Source organism: Phyllostomus discolor, chromosome 13, assembly GCF_004126475.2.
Source record: "Phyllostomus discolor isolate MPI-MPIP mPhyDis1 chromosome 13, mPhyDis1.pri.v3, whole genome shotgun sequence".
Classification (NCBI taxonomy): domain Eukaryota; kingdom Metazoa; phylum Chordata; class Mammalia; order Chiroptera; family Phyllostomidae; genus Phyllostomus; species Phyllostomus discolor.
In genome coordinates, this window is record NC_040915.2 from 41,619,128 (window position 1) to 41,640,471 (window position 21,344).

Below are 21,344 nucleotides of genomic sequence, written 5' to 3' on the forward strand. Positions count from 1 at the left end.
AGCAAACAAGAGGGACAGAGACAGAATCACGAATACGGAGAGCATTCTGATGGCTGCAGGACGGGAGGGGTGTGGGGGATGGGTGAGGAGGTGCGGGCACGAGGACCCACAAGCAGGTCGCTGCAGGACAGCCCCCGGGACGTGCCGTGCAGCACAGGAAATGGAAACACTGAAGGCCTTGCACCCACTCACACCCACGACCACGGACAGGAACAGGGGTGGGGGGGAGGCCTGAGGCGTGGGGGGTGCCGGGTGGAGCGGGCACAAAGGGGCATAATTGGGACAACCGTAACAGCATCATCAATAAAGTATAATAAAAAGCTTAAAAAAGTTAAAGAGAGGAAAGTAAATCAAGCGCCCCCTGCCCGCTCTGACCCCAGGCACCATCTGAGGAGTCTCGTTGGATGGATGGGGGCGCCGGCTTGTCACCCCCTCTTCTGCCTCTGGAACGAGAGGTCATGGCCTCCGGCCAGCGCCTCGGAGCCCGAGGCCCCGGGAGAGCTGGGTGCTCCGTCAGCCTGGGCTGTGGAGGACCAGTGCCCAGGGCACCTGGGACCGGCCTCGGGCCCTGATGGCGGGTGCAGGGGGCCACTAGGAGGCTGCCGGAATACTCCAGGCAGAGCAGATGGCTCGGGGCGGGGGTGACGAGGGGGGGACATCCGGGGGGCAGGACAGACAGGGCGGGAGGTCTGGGAGGAAGCCGACAAGGGCGCCGCCCACAGCCGGTCCAGGGAGGGGCAGGTTGGGAGCTGAGGGCCTCGGTTTCCCCGCAGGAGGTGGTGGAGGTGACCCCAAGACAAGGTCGTGAGGGTGACGCAGCTTCCCACCAGGTCTCTGCTGTGACTCCGGCCCTCAGGACCTGGCCGCCCACACGCGTGAGCAAGACCAGACCACACGGAAGCCCCGGAGACACCCAGCATCCCCGCCCCAGGCGGCCTCCAGAAACGGGCAGTAGAGGGCGCTGCCGCTGCGGACGGCCAACTCGTGCAGCCAGGGCCACAGAGCCCGCAGGGGGACCGTGGCCGCAGGCACAGGGACGCCTGGACGCCCGCCAGGCTGGCTGGGTCCCCACGGCCCTGGAGGAAGCCTGCTCACGCCCCGAGGCCCCACCCTGGACAGGCCACCGGCCGCCACCCCATAGCCACCCCCGCCCCCACCTGGGCCCGGGGCCCAGCAGCCACAGGAGTCTGAGCAGGGCCCTCAGACTGGGTTCCACTCCTTGCCCTCCAGTGCCGGCTCCTCCCCCGGCCTCCGTGTCCCTATCTGGAAGATGGGGGTGACCACCTTGCCCCCATTCAGACGACCACCCAGGACAGGAGGACGGCGCCGGAGACCATAGCACCCGGCCTCCTCTGACGGGCGACGGCCCCTCAGGGCCCCACCATCTGCTCCCAGGACGGTGGTGGGAGGGGGCGGCCTGGCCCCGAGTCACGGCTGAATGTCTGTCCCCAGCGCGCTCCCGTGGTGTGCAGGCTCTGGCCCCCAGGGGGAGGGTGTTGGGAGTGAGACCCACGGAGGGAGGAGGTTCAGGCGAGGCCACAGTGGCCAGCCCTCACTGGGGGTCAGAGTCCTTCTAAGAAGAGACAGGAAGTCTGTCACCTGAGGACACAGGAGGCGGCCCTCCCTGGGGACCGCGCCTGCCAGCACCTTGCTCCGGGACTCCCAGCCTCCAGGACAGGGGGCGGGTCCGCCTGAGCCCCCGGCCCGCAGTGCTGGCTGGCCTTCCGAGTGAAGGCGGGTGCCTCAGTTTCCTCCCCTGTACAGTGTGTTCTGGCCCCTGAGGTCACCTGTGGGGACACGTTTTGTAAACCTGACACCCACATACTTGGGGACCTGTCTGTTTGCTCACAAGGCTGAGTCAGGCCGAGGTCAGCCAGCACCTGCGCCCGGCGTGTGACCTTGACTGGGGTCCCTGCCCTGCCGGCAGTGGTGGGAGGCCTTGGACCTCCTCCCGGGGGTCGCTCTGGGTCTGCCCCTGAGGGTGCCGGGCCCCTGGGGACGCACAGCCTCTGCAAGTAGCACCAGTGCAGCCGGGGATAAAAACAGGCGGTGGCTGACAATCCACCGTCTCCCACAGAATCTCCAGGGCTTCCACGGTGACACTCCGCGTGTCACTCCGTTCTGTGACCTTCCGGCCGGAGACGCTGAATGGAACCTAACTGTGAGGGACCCTTCAGGCAGCGACGCCGAGGGGCAGCTCACCAGGCAGCCAGCCGACACATGACCTTCAGCCCTGGCTGAGCCGGAGGTTGTGAGGTCACAGCGGTCAGGGAAGGCCCCGGGGCTGTGCCCGCCTGGGAGAGCTCACCCACGCACCGCTGACGTGGCTGCCATCGGCGGAGGGTGTTGGACAGATGCGGGAACCCGGCCGGTGGGACGATGTCCCTGTGGGCACCCCTGCCCAGTGTTTGGGGTGCACTCTGCCCGCCCCCTCTGCAAACTCGAGGTCGCTCCGAACTGGACACACGCAGGTCACAACAACGAGACTTGGAGCTGAGTGTCCTGAGGGTTTGTCCAGGGGGCGAGGGGGGCCCAGCCGGACACTGCCCGAGTCACCACTCCTCCCTCACGGCCCGGCACGGCGTCACCGACTGCCGTCCCCACCTTCACACACAACAGCCTCGGTCGGAAAGTTTTATGAACACATTTGGCTTGGACACAAGGGGACGAGCACCACCCGTGGTGACGGCCGGGTTCCTGCAGACCCAGTCCCCCGGGGCCGTGCCCACCCTCCCCCGGCCCTTTCCCCGAAGACACGCAGCTCCCAGGCGGACCGTGGGGCTGAGGTGGGGCCATGTGGGGCAGGGGCGGGCAGGTCAGCCTACATGAGCAGTCCGACGGGCAGAGCGCCCTCCTGGCTCCAGGCGGCTGGCGGAGACACATGGGACGTGGCCTGGCCCTCGAGCCCAGGGCTTGGCCTGGAGCCTGCCGCCCGCCGAGGAGGCTGCACAGGCTGGGTTCTGCCTCTGCTACCTGGGCGCCAGGTCGGGGGCCCTCATCTGAGATGGGGGATTCCCCCAGCCCCTCTCTCGGGCTAGTGGGGAGTCTGGGGGGGGCGTCCTGTGGCCAGGGCGTGAGCTCTGAGCCCCACAGCGACTGCACACCCCTGCCCTCCAGGGGCCGCTGTTCTGTGGCGGGAGGGCACGGGCCCCTGCCCCATGCCTGCTGCTCCCACCCCTGTCCATCCCGTGTGGGACCAACTCCTCCCGGTTCCTGCTCAGGAACCTGCCTGGATGCCCCCCCAAAAGCAGCATTTGTCTCCCTCCAGGTGGGGGCTACCGCCGTGAACCAGCCCCCAGAGGTTCCCTCTGAGCCCACCTTAGAGCCCGCTGCTCGTCCTGACTGAGCCCCACGACCGCTGTGGGCACTGAGAAGCCGCTCCTGGCCTGGTGCCCACCCTGCAAGGCCAGGGCTGACCGGCCCCTCTGGCGGGAGGGGGCTGCTGGCCTGCCTCGGAGCCGGGGCAGCAGCCGCAGCAGCCAAGGGCACAGCAGCTGCCCCGAGGTCCTGAGGGCGCTCGCTGGCTTGGCTGCCCCGCCCCAGGCACTTCCCCAGGACGGGACGTGTCTCATTCTGCACGTCCAGTGCTCCCGGGCAGGGGCTCTGCCAGCGGGCTCTGTGGGCTCTGTCGGCCTGTTTGCAGGCAGGAGGCGAGTTTCCGGAGCTGGCCTCCACTCCTCCATCTGTGAAATGGGTAGAAGGACCCCGGGTCACAGCCTCATCACGGAGATGCTGGACGGGCCAGGGCCACTGAACCCGAGGGGAGGAAGCACCACCACCCAAGTACAGGCAGGTCCGGGATCCAGGCCTGGAGGACGGCCACCTGCAGGCCCCACCTGGGGTGCAAGGGGCCACGCCGAGCAGCGAGGAAGTAGGGAGGTCGTGTTTGTCTGCAGCTGTCACCAGGGAGACCGGCGGCGGCCCCAGCTCGGGGCGGGGGGGGGGGGGGGGGGAGCTTGACTGAGTGTTGGGGGCTGCTGCCCTGAGCAAGGCGACGGCAAGCCCATGGGGACTGGGGGCAGAGACGCCCATGGTGGGTGGCCGCACCAGGGGCCAGGGGCAGGGTGGCCACACGGGGGCGGTGGCCCCAGCAGGGCTGCGCTCCGGACCCTGAGCGGAGGCCCCGGGCCTATTGGTGAGGGTCTCTGTGACCAGTGTCGGCCGGCTGCAAGGGCAGTCTCTCCCGGTCCCCACCAGACAGGCGGAGGCAGAAAGGCCGGGGTGGGGGGGGGAGGGGTGCTCCTGTGTCCACGAGTCAGGGTGACCGGCTCAGGGGCAGCCCCAAGCTGCCGCTCTGTTCGGGAGGCTGAAGTGGTGGCTGTGTTCGGGGGCTGCAACGCTGGGTCCCCAAGGCCACACGCCCGCTCTCCAGGAGCTCTTGCCTCGGGTCCTGGTGTGGGGGGCACTCCTCCTTGCCCTGGGTGACCCCGGGCTGTGACTGCCTGTCCTCTCGCAGGCCCGCAGCTGCTGTCAGAGCGCCGGGGCCCAGGCCGCTCTCCACAGGGTGCTCAGCGGCGGCAGCAGCGCGGCGGCCAGCAGGGGGCGCCAGACCCGGGGCGCACGGGAGGCCCCGGAGCTGCAGGCGCACACCTGGTAGCCGTCCTCCGAGTGGCTCCGGTCGTGCTGTCCGGGTGGGGCGGGGGCCCCGGCCTCCGCGCCCGCGCCCGCGGGGTCCGCCTGCGAGTCTCTGCAGACCAGCCAGTCCCGGGCCGTGGACTGGGGGTAGCCGGGCGCCACAGCCGGCTCGCCGTCCAGCACCTTCCAGTACTCCCTGCCGCGGAAGAAGTAGGCGGCCCCTGCGGAGGAGAGGGGGGTGGCTGAGCTCCGAGCTGCCGCGCCGCTGGACCACGGCGGGGGACACGGGCGAGGCTGGGGCCACGGGGCGGGCCGCGCGGTCCCGCGGGTCGGAGTCCCTGTCTTGGCCGCACAGGCCGGGGAAAGCTCGGCAGCCGCCTGCGGGCGGAGGGACGCACGAGCCGCCCCCGGGTGTCTTTCCTGTGGGCGCACTGCTGGCGCCCCCTACGTGCCAGGCGCCGCGGGAGTAGCGCGGAGCACCGAGCGGAAAGGCTGCGGCGTCGTCACCAGCCGCTTTCCCAGCCGTACACGCGGAGCGGGGGGGGGGGGGGGGGGTGCGGCGCGGCTTGCTCCCAGCACGCGATTGCGGAGAACGAGCGAGCGAAGAGCCCGTGAGAGCCCCCAAGTGCCCGCCAAGCCCCACCACGCCGGCTGGGACGCTGCCTCGCTCTCAGAAGCATCATTGAAATTGCCGTGGTTCCTCTCCGTTCTGGCAAACTAATGGTTCTCACGCCTGTGTTCGGTAACTTAGGCTCCCTTGTAAGGCTACACTCCTCTCCTCCTAGCTCGGCGTCTCCCCTCCCCCCCATGCCCCCCGCCGGGAGCGCTGTGGCCGGCCAGGGCGCGGTGGGCGGGGCAGAGGCCACGCCCTGACCCGATACAGCCCGTGGGAAGGGCAGCGCCCAGCTCGGACGGAGGGGGAGCCTCTATTCCCGGGTCTACTTTAACAGTCCATTTTCTAAAATACACCAAAATGAAAAATCAAAGAAAATACACTAAGATGATTTAGCGGATGAGCGTGACTGTTTTTCTAATAATGCGGGTTTTTTCCGTCATGTGGATTTTGAGTAAGTTTGATCCGTTTTCTCCCTAACGCTGCTCGAACATGGCAAGGCACGTGGTGTCCCTGGAAAAGGAACCTTGAGTAGCTGGGGTTCCGGGAGGCGAGAGAGAACTCTGAACAGGGTCTGAGGTGCCAGGGGTACGCTGGACTGCAAGCCTGCTTTTTCTTTCAGTTAAACTACGATCGACATCATGATTTTCTGTCGATCATTAATTGGATATACGGTTCACATACTGTGCACTTCGATGATCAATTCTTAGGCCCCACATTTTAGATTTAAAAAAATATTTTACTTATGCCCTGGCTGGTGTAGCTCAGTGGATTGAGCATGGGCCTGAGAACCAAAGGGTCACCAGTTCGATTCCCAGTCAAGGAAGATGCTTGGGTTGCAGGCCAGGTTCCCCAGTAGGGGGCGCTTGAGAGGCAACCACACATTGATGTTTCCCTTTCTTTCTCTCTCCCTGTATCTAAAAATAAATAAATTCTTTAAAAATATATCTTACTTATTTTTAGAGAGAGAGGAAATGATGGAGAAAGAAAGGGAGAGAAACATCAGTTGGTTGCCTCCTGTACATGCCCTGACCAGGGACCGAACCTGCAACCCAGGCCTGCACCGTCACTGGGAATCGAACCAGCCACTCTTCACTTTGTGGGACAACGCCCCACCCACTGAGGCACACTGATCAGGGCAGGTCCTGTATTTAAAAGGATTAAATTTGCTCTGGCCGGGTAGCTCATTTAGTTAGAGTGCGCTCCCGATACACCAAGGTTGTGGGTTCAGTCCCCGGTCAGGGCACACACAGGAATCAATCATGAATGAGTGGAACCACAAATCAATGTCTCTCTCTCACTCTCTCTTCCTCTCTCTAAAATCAATGAAAAAGATGTTTTAAGAGATAAATTATAAAAGCAAATAATAAATAAAAGATTAGATTAGCTTGTTTTTTAAAAAGCCAAGTAGAAGCAGCTTCCCTTCCCCTTGGAGCTGCCCTGTGGGGTGGCGGTCATTCTGTGCTGCCCGGTCAGGGAGGGACGAGGGGGCTGGGCGCCGGGGCGGCCACGTCATGGCGGGCGAGGGGGCCCCTGGAGGGTCAGCAGCAGGGGTGCCCAGGTGCGCCCCCTGGCTCAGGGCTGCCCCCAGCCTCCCCCCGCCCCACGCCCGTCCACAGGTGGGGAGACGGAGGCCGCACCCCCTCTTGGGTCCGCCCGGCTCACCATCGGACCAGCGCATGGCGTCGTCCAGCGTGCTGGGCACGCCCCTCCACGGGGGGCTGCGGGCCGGGTGCCCGGGGTCCATGCGCCGGGCGTGCTCATCATAGCGCCAGTACAGCTGGTCCTTAAAGAAATAAGTCTTGTCACTGTGGGCCCAGGAGAGGGCAGCGTCGACGCCGCCGGGCGGGAGGCCGAAGTCGGAGACGGGCCGCGGGAATCCTTCCTCTACGTTAGTGTCCTTAAACACCCAGTATCTGTCTCCTGGGGAGAGAAAGAGCCGGCTGGGGCTCGGCCGCCTGCGGGCGGGGCTCCAGCCTTCGCTTCTCCCCCGGCACCCCGGCCGCCTGCAGGCGCCCCCACCCCACTGGGCCCAGCAGTCCTCACCGGCGTTTACTGAGCACCTACTGAGGGCCGGACAGCTGCCCCGCACCTGGCACCTGGCACCTGCCCCGCACCTGGCACCTGTTCTGCACCTGGCATGGGCTCCTTCCACTCGGGGGCAGCCTGAGCACCCAGGTTCTGGGAGGGCAACCACTGGGCAGACCCGGGAAGAGTCGGGGCCCACCGGATGCCCTCTCTCTGCTCCGCCCGACCTACTTCTGCGAGGAGGTGGGCTGGCAGCGTCTTTGTGGCAGAGACAAGACAGGCGGCAAGCCGACGAGTGTGTGAGCCTTCGGACACCACCCAGAACTTCAAACCCATCCGCCGAACTTCCGGAAGACGGTCCGAGAGGCTTTGGGGCCCGTCCTCCACTCTGTCCGGAAGCTCGGTGGTGCCGCTCCGCCAGAGCGGGGGTGGGGACGCGAGAGTTCAGTTCCAGGGTGACGGTGCATCCTCCCCGCTGCCCAGCAAGGAGCGGCCTTGTTGTTCAGGACAGAAGCAGCAGCGGACGTTAGGAGTCCTTTGCTGGACGGGGACGGGAGCAGACGTTCCACCGAGGAAGGTCTTCAGATGGCCGCTGACCACGGGGACAGACGCCGTGTCCCTCGTCACCCGGGAGATGAGTGCCACACGCCGGGGAGGTGTCCGCCAGAACCAGCCAGACGCCCCCACGGCCACGCGGACGGCGGGTGCCGGTGAGGACGCGGGGAAGCTGCGCCTGCCGGTGGCACCCTCCTCCCCCAGCTTCACGGAGAATCGCCGGGGGCGTCGTTCTGGCCCGACGCCCAGAGGCGAGAGCAGGCACCCGGTGGGGGGGGGGGGGAGCTGCACGGCTGAGCTCACAGGAGCATCGTCCCAGTGGCTGGACCTCGGGGCAGCCCGAGTGTCCACCGGCAGGCGAAGGGCAAACATGGGGAGGCCCGCCCGCTCCGTGGAAGGGGCCTGACCCTCAAGGAGGAAGGGGGTCGGACACCTGCTGCCCAGGCATGAGCCCAGAGGACAGGAGATCGTGACGCCAGCCGGACCCACAGAGGGGACCAGCGCCCGAGCCCACTCACGTCGGGGGCCCAGACACGGCCGAGTCGTGGGGACGGGGCAGGCGTGGTGGCCCCGTGCGTGCGGACTCAGCGGTCAGGGCTGTGGGCTGGCGTGCGCGCCCTGGACCAGAGGCGGAGCAGGAGCGCAGGCCCCGGGGGCTGCAGGCCTGACCTGGCGAGGCCGGAGCTGTGGGGTCTGCCGGGGCATCCGTGGCTTTCACGCACCGTCAAACAGCCCGAGTCCGGAACACGCTGTCGGTGCCGGGTCGCCACCGTGAGTGTGGCCGCGCTGGGCGGCGAGACTGGCCGGGATGGCCGCACGGTGAGTGTGGGCGTCGGGCCCTGCGCCCCCCACATGGAGGCCGGGCCGGGGGGAGCCCGGGTCCAGGCAGCAGGTGGCTTCACGCTGGGGAGGCCCGGCCCTGAGCGGGGATTGGCCTGTCTGGAGGGGTGGGCTCCCCGCCCTCCGGCCTCTGAGTGCAGACGGCCGGCTCTGCCCTGGGCAGGTCCCACCCGACCCTCGACCGCTGCGCTGAGGGCCGCGGCTCAACTCTAAGCGGCCGGGTCCGGGCGCCCGTCTTGCATGCCAGGCCCCAGCGTGGGTGGGGGGGTAGTGATGCCCTCCTCTGGGGGACCCGTCAGCCCAGACTGACACACGGACCTGGACAGAGTCCAGCTCCTCCCCACCCCTTTCCCGCCCCCACGGCCAAGCCCGGCGTCCGCACCCCTCACCCGGCTCCAGCCTCATTGCCCTCTTGGCGCTGGGCCGGGCCTTTCCTGCCCCAGGACCTTCGCCTGGGCTGTTCCCGCCACCTGCGACCTGCTCCCTTGGGTGCCCTGGGATGAGCTGCCTCAGCCCCGGTGGCTGCGGACCGTGTGCACCCCCAGCGTGAGGGCAGAGGTCCCGTGCTCTGGCCCCTGGGTGCTGCAGAGCCTCGCGGTGCATGGCGCACAGTAGGTGCTCGGCAAACACACCCGGTCAGCGCTCGGGGGAACAGGCTGCCCCCGGCTGGGCTCGGAGCACACCCGGGCCGCCCCGGTGCAGCGGCGGGCGGGCGCGGCGGTCCTGGGGCCGGCCAGGCGGGGCGCCCACCTTTGAAGAAGACGATCTTGTGGTCGATGGCACGCTCGTACACGGCGTCCACGCCGTCCAGGTGCAGCGGCAGGCCCCGCCAGAACCGCTGCACCTGCGCCGGCTGCAGCGACACCAGGTGCCGGTCCCGGGTCAGCCGCCAGAAGTACTTGCCTGCGGGGACAGCGCGTGTGGGGCAGGCCTGGCCCAGGGCCCCCTCCGCCCTGGGCGCCGCACCCCGCACCCCACCTTCCGCACCCTGCGCCCCGCAGGGGCTACCTTTGAAGAAGAAGGCCTCGCCGCGGATCTGGGCCACCGCGTCGAAGTGGGTGGTGCACCTGTGGGGCACGTCCTTCCTGGGCCTGGGGACAGACGGAGCCGGTGGGCGGGGCAGCCCCATCCTGGGCTGCCACGGGAGCCCCCCCCCTCCCCGAGGGAGCCCTGCACCGGCCGCCGCTCGGAGACGCACAGCACTGGTGTCCGGAGAGAAGAGCAAATGAAACCGGCCCGTCGGGTCGGCCGAGGGTGGACCCTGAGCGAGAGGAGCCCTGGGGGCACCTGGACCGACGGCACTCTCACCACCCCCACAGCCCACTGGCCACTGGGACACTGGCCACCATGCCGGGACCGGCCTCAGTCAGGGCTGCGGCTGTGCCTGAGGGCGGGCTCAGGGCGACGTGAGGGTGACGCGCCTGAGGAAGAGCTTGGAGCAGGCGGGGCTCAGACCCCGCGGTGGCGGTGAGGACGGGCTCTCAGGGGACACCTCCCTGTGGCGGGGGTGGGGGGGTAAGGGGGGCTGGGAGGTGGCGGCCAGGGAGGCTGACTCCCCCGAAGGTGAACCCGGGCCTTCAGGGCCGAGAAGCTCATTCTTCAACGAGGGGACCGGAAAGGAAGCTGGAGCAGCATCTCCCGAGCTCAGCGGACACTTGGCGTGGCCCGCAGCGGAGGGAGGAAAGCGTGAAACCAGCTTCAGAAACGAAAATCAAACCCACGAAGAGCAAAGAGGCCTGAGCACCAGCAACCGCGTGCACTGGTCTGTGCTTCGCGCACGGTGCACACGGCCGTGCCGGGCGCTCAGGAGGCAGGGGGCGGGCTGGCCCCCGCTGTGGGGGCCAAAGGGCCAGCCGAGGCGACCTCTGAGGCTCGGCCCCAAAGGGCAGGTGGCTCGAGTCCAGCCGCCGTCCAGCTCAGCTCTCAGGACGCTCCCTGGAGACACGGCCGCTCGGGCTCCAGGCTCGTGCACAGGCCGCGTGTGCGAGTCCTGCCGACCGCACCAGGCGTCCCGCCTTCCGGGCCGCCACCAGCGGCAACGTCCCCTCCGCCGTGGAGCAGGGGCCAGCCGCGCCCCTGCACACCCCGTGGGCCCTGCCCGAGTCTCTGACCCAGAGAATCCCGGGGCTCAGAGGCGGTGCTGGTCTGAGGCTATGGAGGAGGCGTCTGTCACACCCCCCTCAGGGACGGGGACGGAGGCCGAGAGGACGTCACTCAGGAAACCCAGGGCCTCTGCAGTTCCAGGGCTGGGGGGGGGGGGGGCAGCTTCGCCCCCGCCGACGGGGGAGTTTAAGGAAAGAGCACTGACTGGGGCTCAGGGCAGCGCTGCCACGGGGGACACGGGCTTACGGGGTGCTGGACCGGTTGTCAGGGGGCTCCGGCAGGAGGGCGGGCTCCTTGGGCTCCGTGGTGGCCGGCGGTGCCGTGGGGGACACGGACTCCCGCACGCCTGTGGAGACAGGGGGGCTGGGTGGAGCCCGGTGCACCCGCCTCGCTGCAACCCCAGCACCCTTCCCGGAACCCAGGGGTGGAGACGGAGGGACCCTTCTGCGCCCCCGGTGGGGGGGGGTCCCCAGCTTCCACCCCTGTCCTCGGGCTGCCGGGGCCGGCTCGGGGGGGCACTCACCGTACAGCTGCCAGACACGCACCCGGTCCGCGTAGGGGAGCCCGTAGTGCAGGGGGTCACCCACGGGGCCCTGGTAGTAGGGCTGCATGATGGAGCGCGCGGCCGCCACGTGGCTCAGCCCGATGGCGTGGCCAAACTCGTGCACGGCCACCGCGAACAGGTCCATGCCGTGCTCATCTGGGGACGGGGACAGGCAGTGAGTCACAGATGGGGGGGCATGGGGCCGGGCTCGTGCACGGGGCGGGTTCTGGGCAGGAAGGTGCCGGAGGAGTCCCTGGGCCTGTCTGGGTTGTGGCAGCGGCCCTCTGGGGGCGACAGGGCCCACACCCCACTCACAGTGGGGTCGGCCACATTCCCTGCACAAGGACAGCCCCCTCGGCCAGTCAGAGGACACGGGGAGCCGTGTCCCAAGCCCGAAAGCCCGGCCAGGTGGGGGCACCTACCAGAGGCCGCAGGTGAGGCCCACCCACGCTGGAGCTGCCCAGCCGCTGCCACGAGCGGACAGGTGGGCCCTGCGGTCTGGACGCCTAAGGAGGCCCTGGCGGCTTCTCCACCTCCCAGGGGCCCCGTGAGGCTCCTGCCATGTCCCCCGGGCTGGGCGGGGCGGCCCCCCGCGCTCGGCCCGGACGCACCCGCGGACCGGAAGGTCCAGGCCTCGTCGTCGTCAAAGTGGGTGTCCCCCGCGGCGCGGCGGTCGCCCGGGAGGAAGGCGTGGGCCACGGTGCCGCCGGGGCCGTCGAAGGGGTAGCGGTCGTTGTGCTCGGCCTTGGAGAAGTCGATGTGAATGTCGGCGGGGCTGCCGGCCACCTCGTGGAAGTTCAGGGGCGCGACGTCGCCCCAGACCTTGAGGGCGTAGTGCATGAGCGCCCGCACGGTGTCGCGGCCCAGGGGCGAGTCCCGCGGGAACCTGCGGACCCTGGGCGGGCGGGGTCAGAGCCGCGGTGGGGGCGCCGGGGGAGGCCCCGCGCCCCCGCCCCGGGCTCCCTGGGGCACCCCTCCTCAGGGCTGGGGGCTGGGACCCCGTGGGGAAACAGGGTTCTGGGGCGTGAGGCGAGGCAGGGACTGAGAGGAGGCCGGTCTGGACTTCGGGGGACCCCAAGTCCACGGGGAGCACCCCCACCACGAAGAAGAGGACGAGAGGACAGAAGGGCCCCCTGAGGACGGCGTGACGGGGCTGGGGACGGACTCTCCCCCAGAGCCCAGGAGCGGCCGGCCCTGCCTGCGGCCCGGGGTCCCGGGCCTCTGGCCCCCAGAGCCAAGAGGGCCAGGCCTCAGTCTGAAGCCCCGGTGAGCGGGTGCTGCCCCCGGACGCTAAGCCCGGGACAGGCTGGGGGCCCTGCCACCCACCTCCATGACAGGTTCCTCTTGTTCCACCTGGTGGGGGCTGGGGCCTGGCGCCTCCTTCGGGCGGGGGTGGCGGCCGGGAGGTCGGGCAGGGAGCAACGTGGGGTCCTCATCAGTGCCAGGGTGGCCTCATCTGCAGGGGCGGGCGGGCAGGCTCAGGGGCCAGGCCCAGCACTGCCCCCAACCTGGCTTCCCAGCAGCCTGAGGGACAGCCCCCGGCCGCCTGCTGCCCTCAGTCCGGGGGGATGGGGCCACTCTACGGGGTCCCTGGCCCCATGGCAGGGCCGTGACCAATCACGGGGCCCCATGGGGGCCGGTGTAGCCAACTCCTCCTGTGTTTCATGTGACACGTGTGTCCCAGGCGGAGCCCTGGGACAGACCTCAGGAGGGTCTTTGAAAACTGGAACTGGTGGCCAACATGTGAGAAGTGGGGTGCTCACTAAACTCCCCAGATTTCTGGTTCCTCAGGGAAAGCTGGGCATTGGGCAGCACTGGGCAGGCGCCGCCCTGCAGGGCAGGATGGGGCCTGGCCCTGGGCGGCTGCGGTGGTCACTGAGCCTCAGCCCCTGAGGTGTGGTGTGGAGGGGGGTCTGGGCGTGGCCGTGCCCCCCTGGGGACACTGCGGTGGCTACAGAGGGGCTCCCAGGTGGTGGGACCCCTAGGTCCTGCCCAGGGACAGCAGGCCTGTCCCCAACCCTCACTCCACACAGGCAGGCTGGGGGTGCGTCAGACCTGGAACAGGGGGAGCAGGTGAGGAGAAATCCGGGGGGGGGGCAGGCTTGGGGACTGACCCAGGACGCCGGTGGCCTCCAGCCCGGCGAAGCGCTGCATGGCTCCAATGGCCTCGGACAGCTCCTCCTGCGTCTGCAGCCGCCCCGCAGCCTCGTCCGCCGTTGGGGGCAGGTAGCCGAACCTGCTCAGCCACTCCTGGGGCAGAGAGCAGCGTGAGGGGGTCCTGGGGCTCACCCAGCCCAGCCCCCCATCAGTCCCTAAGACCCCGCGGACCCCCTGCTGAGGGGACTTCAGGACCCGAGGGGTGAACCCCACGCCGAGAAGGGCCACGGGCTGAGGCCCCAACTTGGGGTGCCGGGTCGAGGGCTGTCCATGGGGGAGGGGGAAGATGGGGGTGGCCCAGACCCCAGAGCCAGGTTTCAGGGCTCACGACCCTCCTTGCTGTGCCAGGGGGGCAAGTGGCTCCACCCCTCTGGGCCACCCCCGTCTGCGGATGCCGCAGGGATTCGAGGACACAGTGAGACACCCTGAGAGCACCGCCCCCCGCCCCGCCCCCGCAGCCTGCCTGTAACTAGGACAACGGCTGGGCGTGGGGCCGCAGTGAGCAGCCCCCACCCCGGGGTGGGAGCGGTTCACAGTCGAGGAGCGCGGGGCCCGGAGACCTGAGGACGCTTTGTCTGTTTGGAGACGTTTGCCAGTCTTGGAAAGCACGCACCAGCCGCGGGCTCGAGGGCCGTGCCGACTCGCAGAACGAGCGGTGGGGGCCGAGCTCAGTGCAGGCGCGGCCCCTCCTCCCCCCAGCCGGGCGGCAGCCACGGGTGCCTGCCCCTCCCCCCGGGGCACGGCACTTCGAAGCCCCACTGGGGGCAAGGCTCTGAGAAAGGGACCCAGTCTGGGTGCTGGGGGCGGGACCTCGCACCCACCCGCAGGCCGGGCCTGGGGCTCTGCACCCTCAGTCTCAGACCGCCCAGCGGCACCGTGCAGACCCCTCGCCTCAACCCCCAACTCCTCCCAGGACCCCCCAGGCCTGGGCTCCAGTGTGGCGTGGGGGTGTCGCACAGCCCTCAGGCTCAGCAGGCGAGACCCCAAGGCTAAGAGCAGGACAAGCCTCCGGCAGGTCTGGGGGGACCCGGCAGCCCCACCTGCAGGCGGACACGGGGACCGCACCCCCCCAACAAGAAGCCCCCGCCGAGCCAGAGAGAGGCTGTGGGGAGGGGGCGGCCGGAACAGCCCCCGCACTGGCCGCCTCCTCCCAGCCGCGGAGCACGGAGGACGCGGGCAGACTGCCAAACGGCTGAGGATCAGTTTTTTCCCCGGTAGCTGACACATTTCGAAACAGCGGAGGGAGCTAAGGGGGTGGCGCCGGGGCGGGAGTGTTAACCACGGGGACAGCAGGTCCCACGCGAGAGCCGGGCTGCGTGCGGTCCCCGCAGGGGCGACGAGACCCCCCGGACCCCGGAGCCAAGGCAGCCCCGCCCCCAACACCTAGGAGCCCACGGAGCCCGGGCGTCCCCCGCCTGCGCACCCACTGCACCCGCGTCTCCAGGGCAACAGCCCGCGCGGGAGGGTGGTGCTGAACCTTCCAGAAAGCTGGGGAAGGGGCGGGGCCACCGGCAAGGGGAGGGGCCAGGGACGCCCAACCCGCAGTGGCCCCGCCCCCATCCCAGCAGCCGAGGGGGCGCTCCTGCAGGGACCCTGGCGCTGAGCCGATACCCAGATCCGGAGACCGAGGCCCGGGAGGGGCGCCCCGCCCGCACCCCGCAGGCGTGGGCTGCCGCTCTCCCGCCCCGGGGCTTCTGTGTATCGCCCGTGGGCACCACGTGCGTCCCTGCTCAGGGCCCACGGACTTACCGCGCACCCTGAGCGCCCTTCGAGACTTTCGTCCGTTTCCAGGGGTGCAGCCACCACCGGGGCCGCGCTTCCCGATCGGTCACTGCGCCCGCGGGTCGCAGGCCACAGGCACCCCTCCCCTCGTTCGTCCCGCAGCTCCCGGGGCCACGGCGGGGGCGTCGCGCTGTGACGCCAGGACGCCGGCGAACACCAAGGCTCGCTGCGCGCACTGTGTCCCGCAGCCGCCCCCCACTGCGCCGCCACCGTGTGCGCACTCACAGGTGGGGGAGGGCGGGCACGTGGGCGGACGCGCGCTGGCCCCTGACGCCAGGTGGGCGCGTCTTCCTGCCCTGGTGTGAGGGGGCCTGGGGACAGGTGGCTGAACTGTCAGTCCCTGACCACACTGCATCTCTAAGGGCACCCCCCAGCCTCGGGGTCCCCTGCATTAGCCCCACCGCACACATGGGGGAGCCGAGCCGGGGGGCGGGTTGAGTGCAGACTCCCGCCTCCGACCGACAGACCGCAGCACCAGGGGAAGAGCAGGAGGAACGGGTGCCGCGCAGAGCCCTGCCCCCCATGACAACAGAAACCACGGAGCGCGGCCAGCACCTGCTTCCCGTCCCCTCTTCACCCTGGTGCCTCCTGGGGTGGCTGTCTCCTCCCGGCTGAGGAAACTGAGGCCACAGTCACTGGCTTGGGGGTGCTGGCCGCTGGGGTGATCCCAAGTCCCCCCTACCCTGAGAGTCCATCAACACACCCCAACCAAGGGCTCAGGGTGGGGCGCGCTGGGGCGCCGGCACAGACCGGGAGACCCTGCCCTGCCGCCCCTGGGGGGAACAGTCACACGGGGACCCGAGATAAACAAGCAGAGACATCCCATCACCGACAGTCATCGCGCTGGGGGACCCTGACTGCTCACGGAGGTCGCACACTGTCCACTGGTGAACCTGCCACGAGGAGAGCTGCGTGGGGACGGGGTGCGCGACCCTGCCGAGTCTCAGGCCCCGCCCACAGCAGGCACTCAGGACAGACTGCTGAGTCGGTCCTGGAGACGGGCTCTACTGTCCCCATTTTACAGAGGTGGACACTGAGGCACACAGAGGTCAGGGCACGTGCTGACCACGGGCCGGCTGGCCTCAGGGCCTATCCCCGCGCCACTGGCTGCGGCAGAAAGCCAGGGCTCCTTAGCTAGTGCTCAGGGCCGGGCCTGGGGGTGACCTGAGGGAGTTCAGGGAGGGGCCTGGCAGGCGGGTGCCTGGCCGAGACCCTCCTCCTCCCTCTGACAGCTGGGTGTGCTGGGCGCAGCCGGGGGCTGCCAGCTAACCGGTCGCGGCCGCATCACCCTTCACAAGCACCCGCCACGTCCCGCTGGAAGCCCACGTCGCCATTAACCGAGAGACAAGAATCATGGGCGCTCCAGCACCCTGGGCAGGTCCCCGGGGACCGCGCTGTGTCGGAGAAACACAGCGGGTCCCGAACCCTCTCCGCCTTCCCAGGCCGCCTCACCCTCCTGCCGGACGCAGCCCTGGGCCCTGCAGGGGCACCGCCCAGCGAGTGTCCCACGTCGTGTTCTCCTGGCCCCACTGTGCTGATGAGCACACCGAGGCCAGCGCTTAGGCCACAGGCCTGGGGGCCACACCAGGAAGGGGTCGGGCACCGCCTGAGGCAGCAACCACGGGCACGCAGCGCGGTCCTGCCGGGGCCACGGTGGTCCCACAACAAAGCCACAAAGACTCCTCAGTCCCTCCTGGCCGGCCGCCAGCCCAGAGTCCGAACTAACTTGTTGCGGGGTGTCCGGGAGTGGGAGGGGCTCGGGGAGGGGCGCCTCCCCAGCCACACCCATTTACATTCAAGCTCCCGGGGAAGGGCAGAGGGCCTGGGAGCCCGGCGACACGGCCCTCCGGGTTAACCCTGCCCCACTCCCCGGCTCCCGCTGAGGGCAGGTGGCCAGCTCCTCCACTGCGGCGGCGGCTGCTGCGAGGACGCGTCTGGCCCCCCGCCAGGCCTGTGGCTCGAGCCTGAGCCCTCGTGGGGCCCACAGCTCCCCTGGGCACTGGGACTGGGGACCACAGGCTGAGGCCAGGGTGCCTGTCGCTCTGCCACCCCCACCCCGTGCGGAGCAGGAGGGGGACAGGGAGTCTCCATGTGGTCCCGGCTCCCACCCACCATCACCGCCCTGCCCTGCTCAGCCCCTGGGAGCTGCTGCTCCCGGCCACCCTCACACACAGCCTCAGCCACGAGCCCAGCCCACACCCAGGTGCGGGAGGGCGGAGTTCCGTGTGAGGTGTGCAGCGATGGGAACTCAGAGGCCTGCTGGGAGAAGGGACTTCCCTGGGCACGCTGGGGAGTGGGCCTGCCTGCCACGCGCCACGTCAGGCCTGTCCCGAGGGCCCCCCCCCAGCAGGGTCTGGGGCCTCACAGGCCTCGGCCCCCATCGGGCAGCTCCGGTCAAAGCTCAGTGTGAGGAGCCGTCCGCCCGTCCCAGGGGCACCGGCTGAAGGCGTGACTCCCAGCACAGACTGCCGCGGGGCAGACGCACCATCCTCCAGGACACACCCCCGAGTGGAGGCGGCAGGCTCACAGCAGGGGCGGCAGGTTGTCACCCACGAAGACTCGGGGCTGAGGTCCCGGTGCCCCCGCACCTCTGGAAGGGGGGCCGGAGGGGTGGGGGGCCAGAGGGGGGTGCTGCGTCCCCCGTGGCCCCACACACGGCCAGAGTGTCCTGCTCCACAAACTTCTTGCTCCGAAAGAACAAGGAGCTCGGGCCCAGGGGGGCGCAGCCCGGCCCTGACAGCCGCCGTCCGCCGGGCGTGGCGGGCTCACTCGGGCTTCGTCCCCCCAGCTGAGGCCGGTGGGCTGGGTGACGGCGGGGTGCGGGGAGCCCCTGCCAGAGGCATCCAATGTCCTGGCCCACGGGCTCAGCTCTGTCTGGGTGATGCCGGATCCCACATACAAAGGGGCCCTTCTCCTCACGGGCGTGGGCAGGCCTGGGCGTCCAGCTGGTGGGCCCCAGGGAGGTCGTTAGGGTTGGCGGGAAAGAGCCCCATCCCCGTAAATCCTGGGTGTCTCACAGAACTCTCGCACCTCTGGGGCGCAGGCTCTGAGGTGTCGTTCCCCAGAAGGCCACCAGAGGCCGCCCTCTGCCCACAAACCAGGGCAAGAGGCAGGAAGGTTCTCCCGCACTAGGCCTCCTGGGGGTGGGGGCTCCCCGGGCAAGGGCAGCAGCCTCTGCTCTCCCCGGGGGGCCAGACGCCAGGGCCCTGCCGTCGCTGGGCCCCAGGCTGGCGAGCCAGGTCCCCAGCCCAGCGCACCCCACAGGGTGCGGCCGAGTGGCCGCCTGGGCACTGGAGAGCCCATGGGAACAGGGGCAGGAGGTGCCCAGGCTGGACCTGGGGGCAGTGTGCCTGGCGCTGTCTCCGGGCAGCGGGGGGATCTTCAGGACCGCACTGGGTCTGACGAGCAAACTTGGCTGGGCCGGAGCTCCGCCGCCTGACCGTGACCCCCAGCAGCCTTCCAGGCCTGGGTTGTGCGCTGGCTCAGCCCCGACACGGTGTCCACAGAGTGTGCGCCCCGGGAGGGGGTCCAGGAGGGGAACCCCCTAGCCCCCGAGAGCCTGCAGGAGGTGGGTGAGGGCACACCTCCTCAGAGGCTGCAGCTCGGCTGGCGGGCAGCCGGCCGTGGGGTCCCCCGAAGTCCGCATGCGGGAACCCTGGCTGCACCTTCCCTGTGGCTGGAGGGCTGGGGTGGCCTGGCAGCGGCCAGAGCCTGTTTCTCGTCCAGAACCTGTGGCCAAGTCCTGCCGAGCACGGGGCTGCCGACAACGCCCAAACGCCTGTGCCTGTCTGGACCCACCTGGCGTTCCTGCGTGCCCCTGGCACTGGCAGAGGGCCCCCCCCCCAGAACCCTCTGAGGAGATGCCAGGGATGTGGGCCGTGCGCGGGTGGGGCGCTAAGGGCCCCGGCCTGGGTCCCTGCGTCCGGGCGCAGCCAGGGCAGCTGCAGGGGCGGAAACCTCAGGAGGAACCGGCTTAATGCACTGGCGCCCTGGCTTGGCCTCCCGCGCCCAGGGGGGCACCAGATGCACGACGTCTGGTCTAACTCTCCCAGGGCCAGAGGAAGCTCCAAGCCCGGCAGGCTGCACGAGGGAGGGGGTGTAGGAAGGGCCACCGCCTTCTCCAGCGCGGCTCCCAAGCCAGCAGGACGACCAGGGTTGGAGCACACGGGAGAGGCGGGCGGTGGGGCTCCGAACGAGCCTGGGGCCGGCAGGGGGACCCCATCACGCTCCGGACAGGGCCGTGGGGGCGGCAGGGAGGGGCTGGGCACCCTGGCAGAGGAAGTGGAGGTGGCGCAGGGCCAAGATCCAGGCTCGGGGGGGATGCTGAGGGCCGGCTCCCTCGCTCCCCAACACTCGCCACGGAGCCAACTCGAGAACCACCCGCGTTCCGGGCGCCCACACTCCGCAGCGCCGGCCTGTCCTCGGCCGTGGGCGCGCGTCCCTCTCCCTCCCTCCCCCGGGAACGCACGCGGGGCGCACTTCTCCCGGGCCGCGACGCCTGCCCTACCCGCCTGGGGTCCCCATTTGGAGCCGCTCCGAGCCGGGCACGGGGCTCGGGCCAGGCGACCCCCGCTCCCCTCCGCGGGCTCCTGCGGCTGCAGCGCTCCGAGCGCACGGGGCGGGGAAGGGGGCAGGCGCCTGGCCCCTGGCCCGGTGCGCGCGCGCCCGACCCTCGGCCCACCACCGCCTCGGCTTTGCTGCCCGGGAAATGGGTCCAGGGCGCCCGAGGGGTCCGCCAGCCCGGACCGCCTCGCGGCTGCGCACTCACCACCCCCAGGCTGAGATCCTCCGCGCGGGGTGCTGGCGCGGCGCAGCCCCCGCGGGCCGCCAGCACGAGCAGCAGCAGCGGCAGCGGCGGGACCCGGGCCCGGGGGCGCGGCGGGCCGGGCATCGCGCTCACAGGGCGGGCTGCGCGGCGTGGACGTCCCCGCGCCCCGCGTCCCGAGCGCCCCGCGCGCTGCTCCCGGCCGACTGAGCTACCCAGCGGCGGGGCGGGGCATGCTAATGTATGCTAATGACCTCCGGCTGCGCGGCCCGCCCACCGCCTTAAAGGGCCCGCGCTCCGCGGGGATCCTCCTAACCTTCCGCGCGAGTCCGCTGGGGGTAGGGGCTGAGGCGACGGCTCGAAAGAGGGCGTTTTTGCGAGTGTCTCCACACAGTCCCGGGCGCGTGGGCGCAGAGGCCGGGGAGCCGGGCCGTCCCCCGGGGAGCTGACCCCGGCTCCCGTCCGGATCCCGCACGGGGTCCGGACCGGCAGTATTGGCCGGGGACCCCGCGCGGCAGCCGCAGCGCCCATCGGACGCCAGGTGGCGCCCTCACTCCGCAGTGGGAGGGGGTGAAGGGTGGGGGCTGGGGCCGCGGGAAGGGTGGGCTGGGGTGCAAGTTCCGGAGAGGCCGGGTACAGTCGGGAGCGCGGGTCTCTGGGGCGGTCAGCGAGGACGGACGGTCCGTGGTCGCTGTGGGTTTGGGGCGGGAACAGCTGGCCGCAGCTGGTCGTTGGTAGTCCGTGTGCGCCCGGCGCGTGCTCAGAGCCTCCCACACATAATCTCGTTCGCTTCTCCCAACATCTCATTAAAACCATTATTCCCGTTTTAGCCCCGGCTGGTGTGGCTCAGTGGACTGAGTGCTGGCTGCTAACCAAAGGGTCGCGGGTTCAATCCCCAGCCAGAGAGAGCACAGGCCTGGGTTGCAGGCCGGGTCCACTGGGGGGCGTGCAAGAGGAAACCGCACATGGATTTCTCTCCCTCCCTTCCCCGCTCTCTAAGAATAAATGAATAAAATATTTAAAAAGAAAACTTTTATTCCCATTTTAAAGGAGGAAACTGAGGCCCGGAGAAACCGAGTAACTTGCAGGAGGCCACGATGCAGAGGCTCCGGGCAGGTCGTGCGGGGTCTGCGGTTCAGACGCAGGAGCCGCACTCCTGGTGCTGGTTTCCGTCCTGGCGGGGCTGCAGCTGCCCCCTCTCCCCCGGCGGCCCCTCGTCACGGCTGGCGTGGCAGGAGTGGAGCCCCATTGTACAGACAGGGAAGCAGAGGCCCAGGCCCTTGGACTGAATCCACGGCCCCAGGGGCGGAGGGCTGCGTGCGTCCGAGGCACAGCCCTTCCTCACCGTCCTGCCCCAGGGGTGGCCTTGCCTGTCCTACCTG

The 21,344-nt window shown here is 69.6% G+C and overlaps 2 protein-coding genes across 2 annotated transcripts in view; both read right to left on the reverse strand.

The window, feature by feature from the left end:
- Window positions 1-3,957: 3,957 nt before the first annotated feature.
- MMP17 (matrix metallopeptidase 17) lies at window positions 3,958-20,123 on the reverse strand. Its single transcript, XM_028503575.2, has 10 exons — window positions 19,966-20,123; window positions 13,373-13,508; window positions 12,585-12,714; window positions 11,870-12,153; window positions 11,238-11,414; window positions 10,961-11,060; window positions 9,620-9,702; window positions 9,362-9,514; window positions 6,854-7,111; window positions 3,958-4,796 (listed from the first exon to the last, which is right to left on the reverse strand). The coding sequence occupies exons 1-10, from the start codon at window positions 20,086-20,088 to the stop codon at window positions 4,471-4,473; spliced, it is 1,770 nt and encodes a 589-aa protein (XP_028359376.1). The 5' UTR covers window positions 20,089-20,123; the 3' UTR covers window positions 3,958-4,470.
- The window catches only part of LOC114489734 (splicing factor SWAP), a 46,654-nt gene continuing 34,834 nt past the window's right edge, over window positions 9,525-21,344 (reverse strand). The window contains exon 19 of the mRNA XM_036014751.1: window positions 9,525-9,557. The gene's annotated coding sequence lies outside the window, so the exon portion shown is untranslated. The remainder of the gene's footprint in view (window positions 9,558-21,344) is intronic.

Excerpts from the sequence above, each read along its gene's own strand:
- MMP17 (XM_028503575.2), bottom strand. The coding sequence starts at position 20,088 with ATGCCCGGCCCGCCGCGCCCCCGGGCCCGGGTCCCGCCGCTGCCGCTG. Across the intron at positions 11,415-11,869 it reads CTGGACCTTCCGGTCCGCGG|ATGAGCACGGCATGGACCTG; the intron begins GTGCGTCCGGGC and ends CCCCGTCCCCAG. Across the intron at positions 4,797-6,853 it reads CGCCATGCGCTGGTCCGATG|GGGCCGCCTACTTCTTCCGC; the intron begins GTGAGCCGGGCG and ends TCTCCTCCGCAG.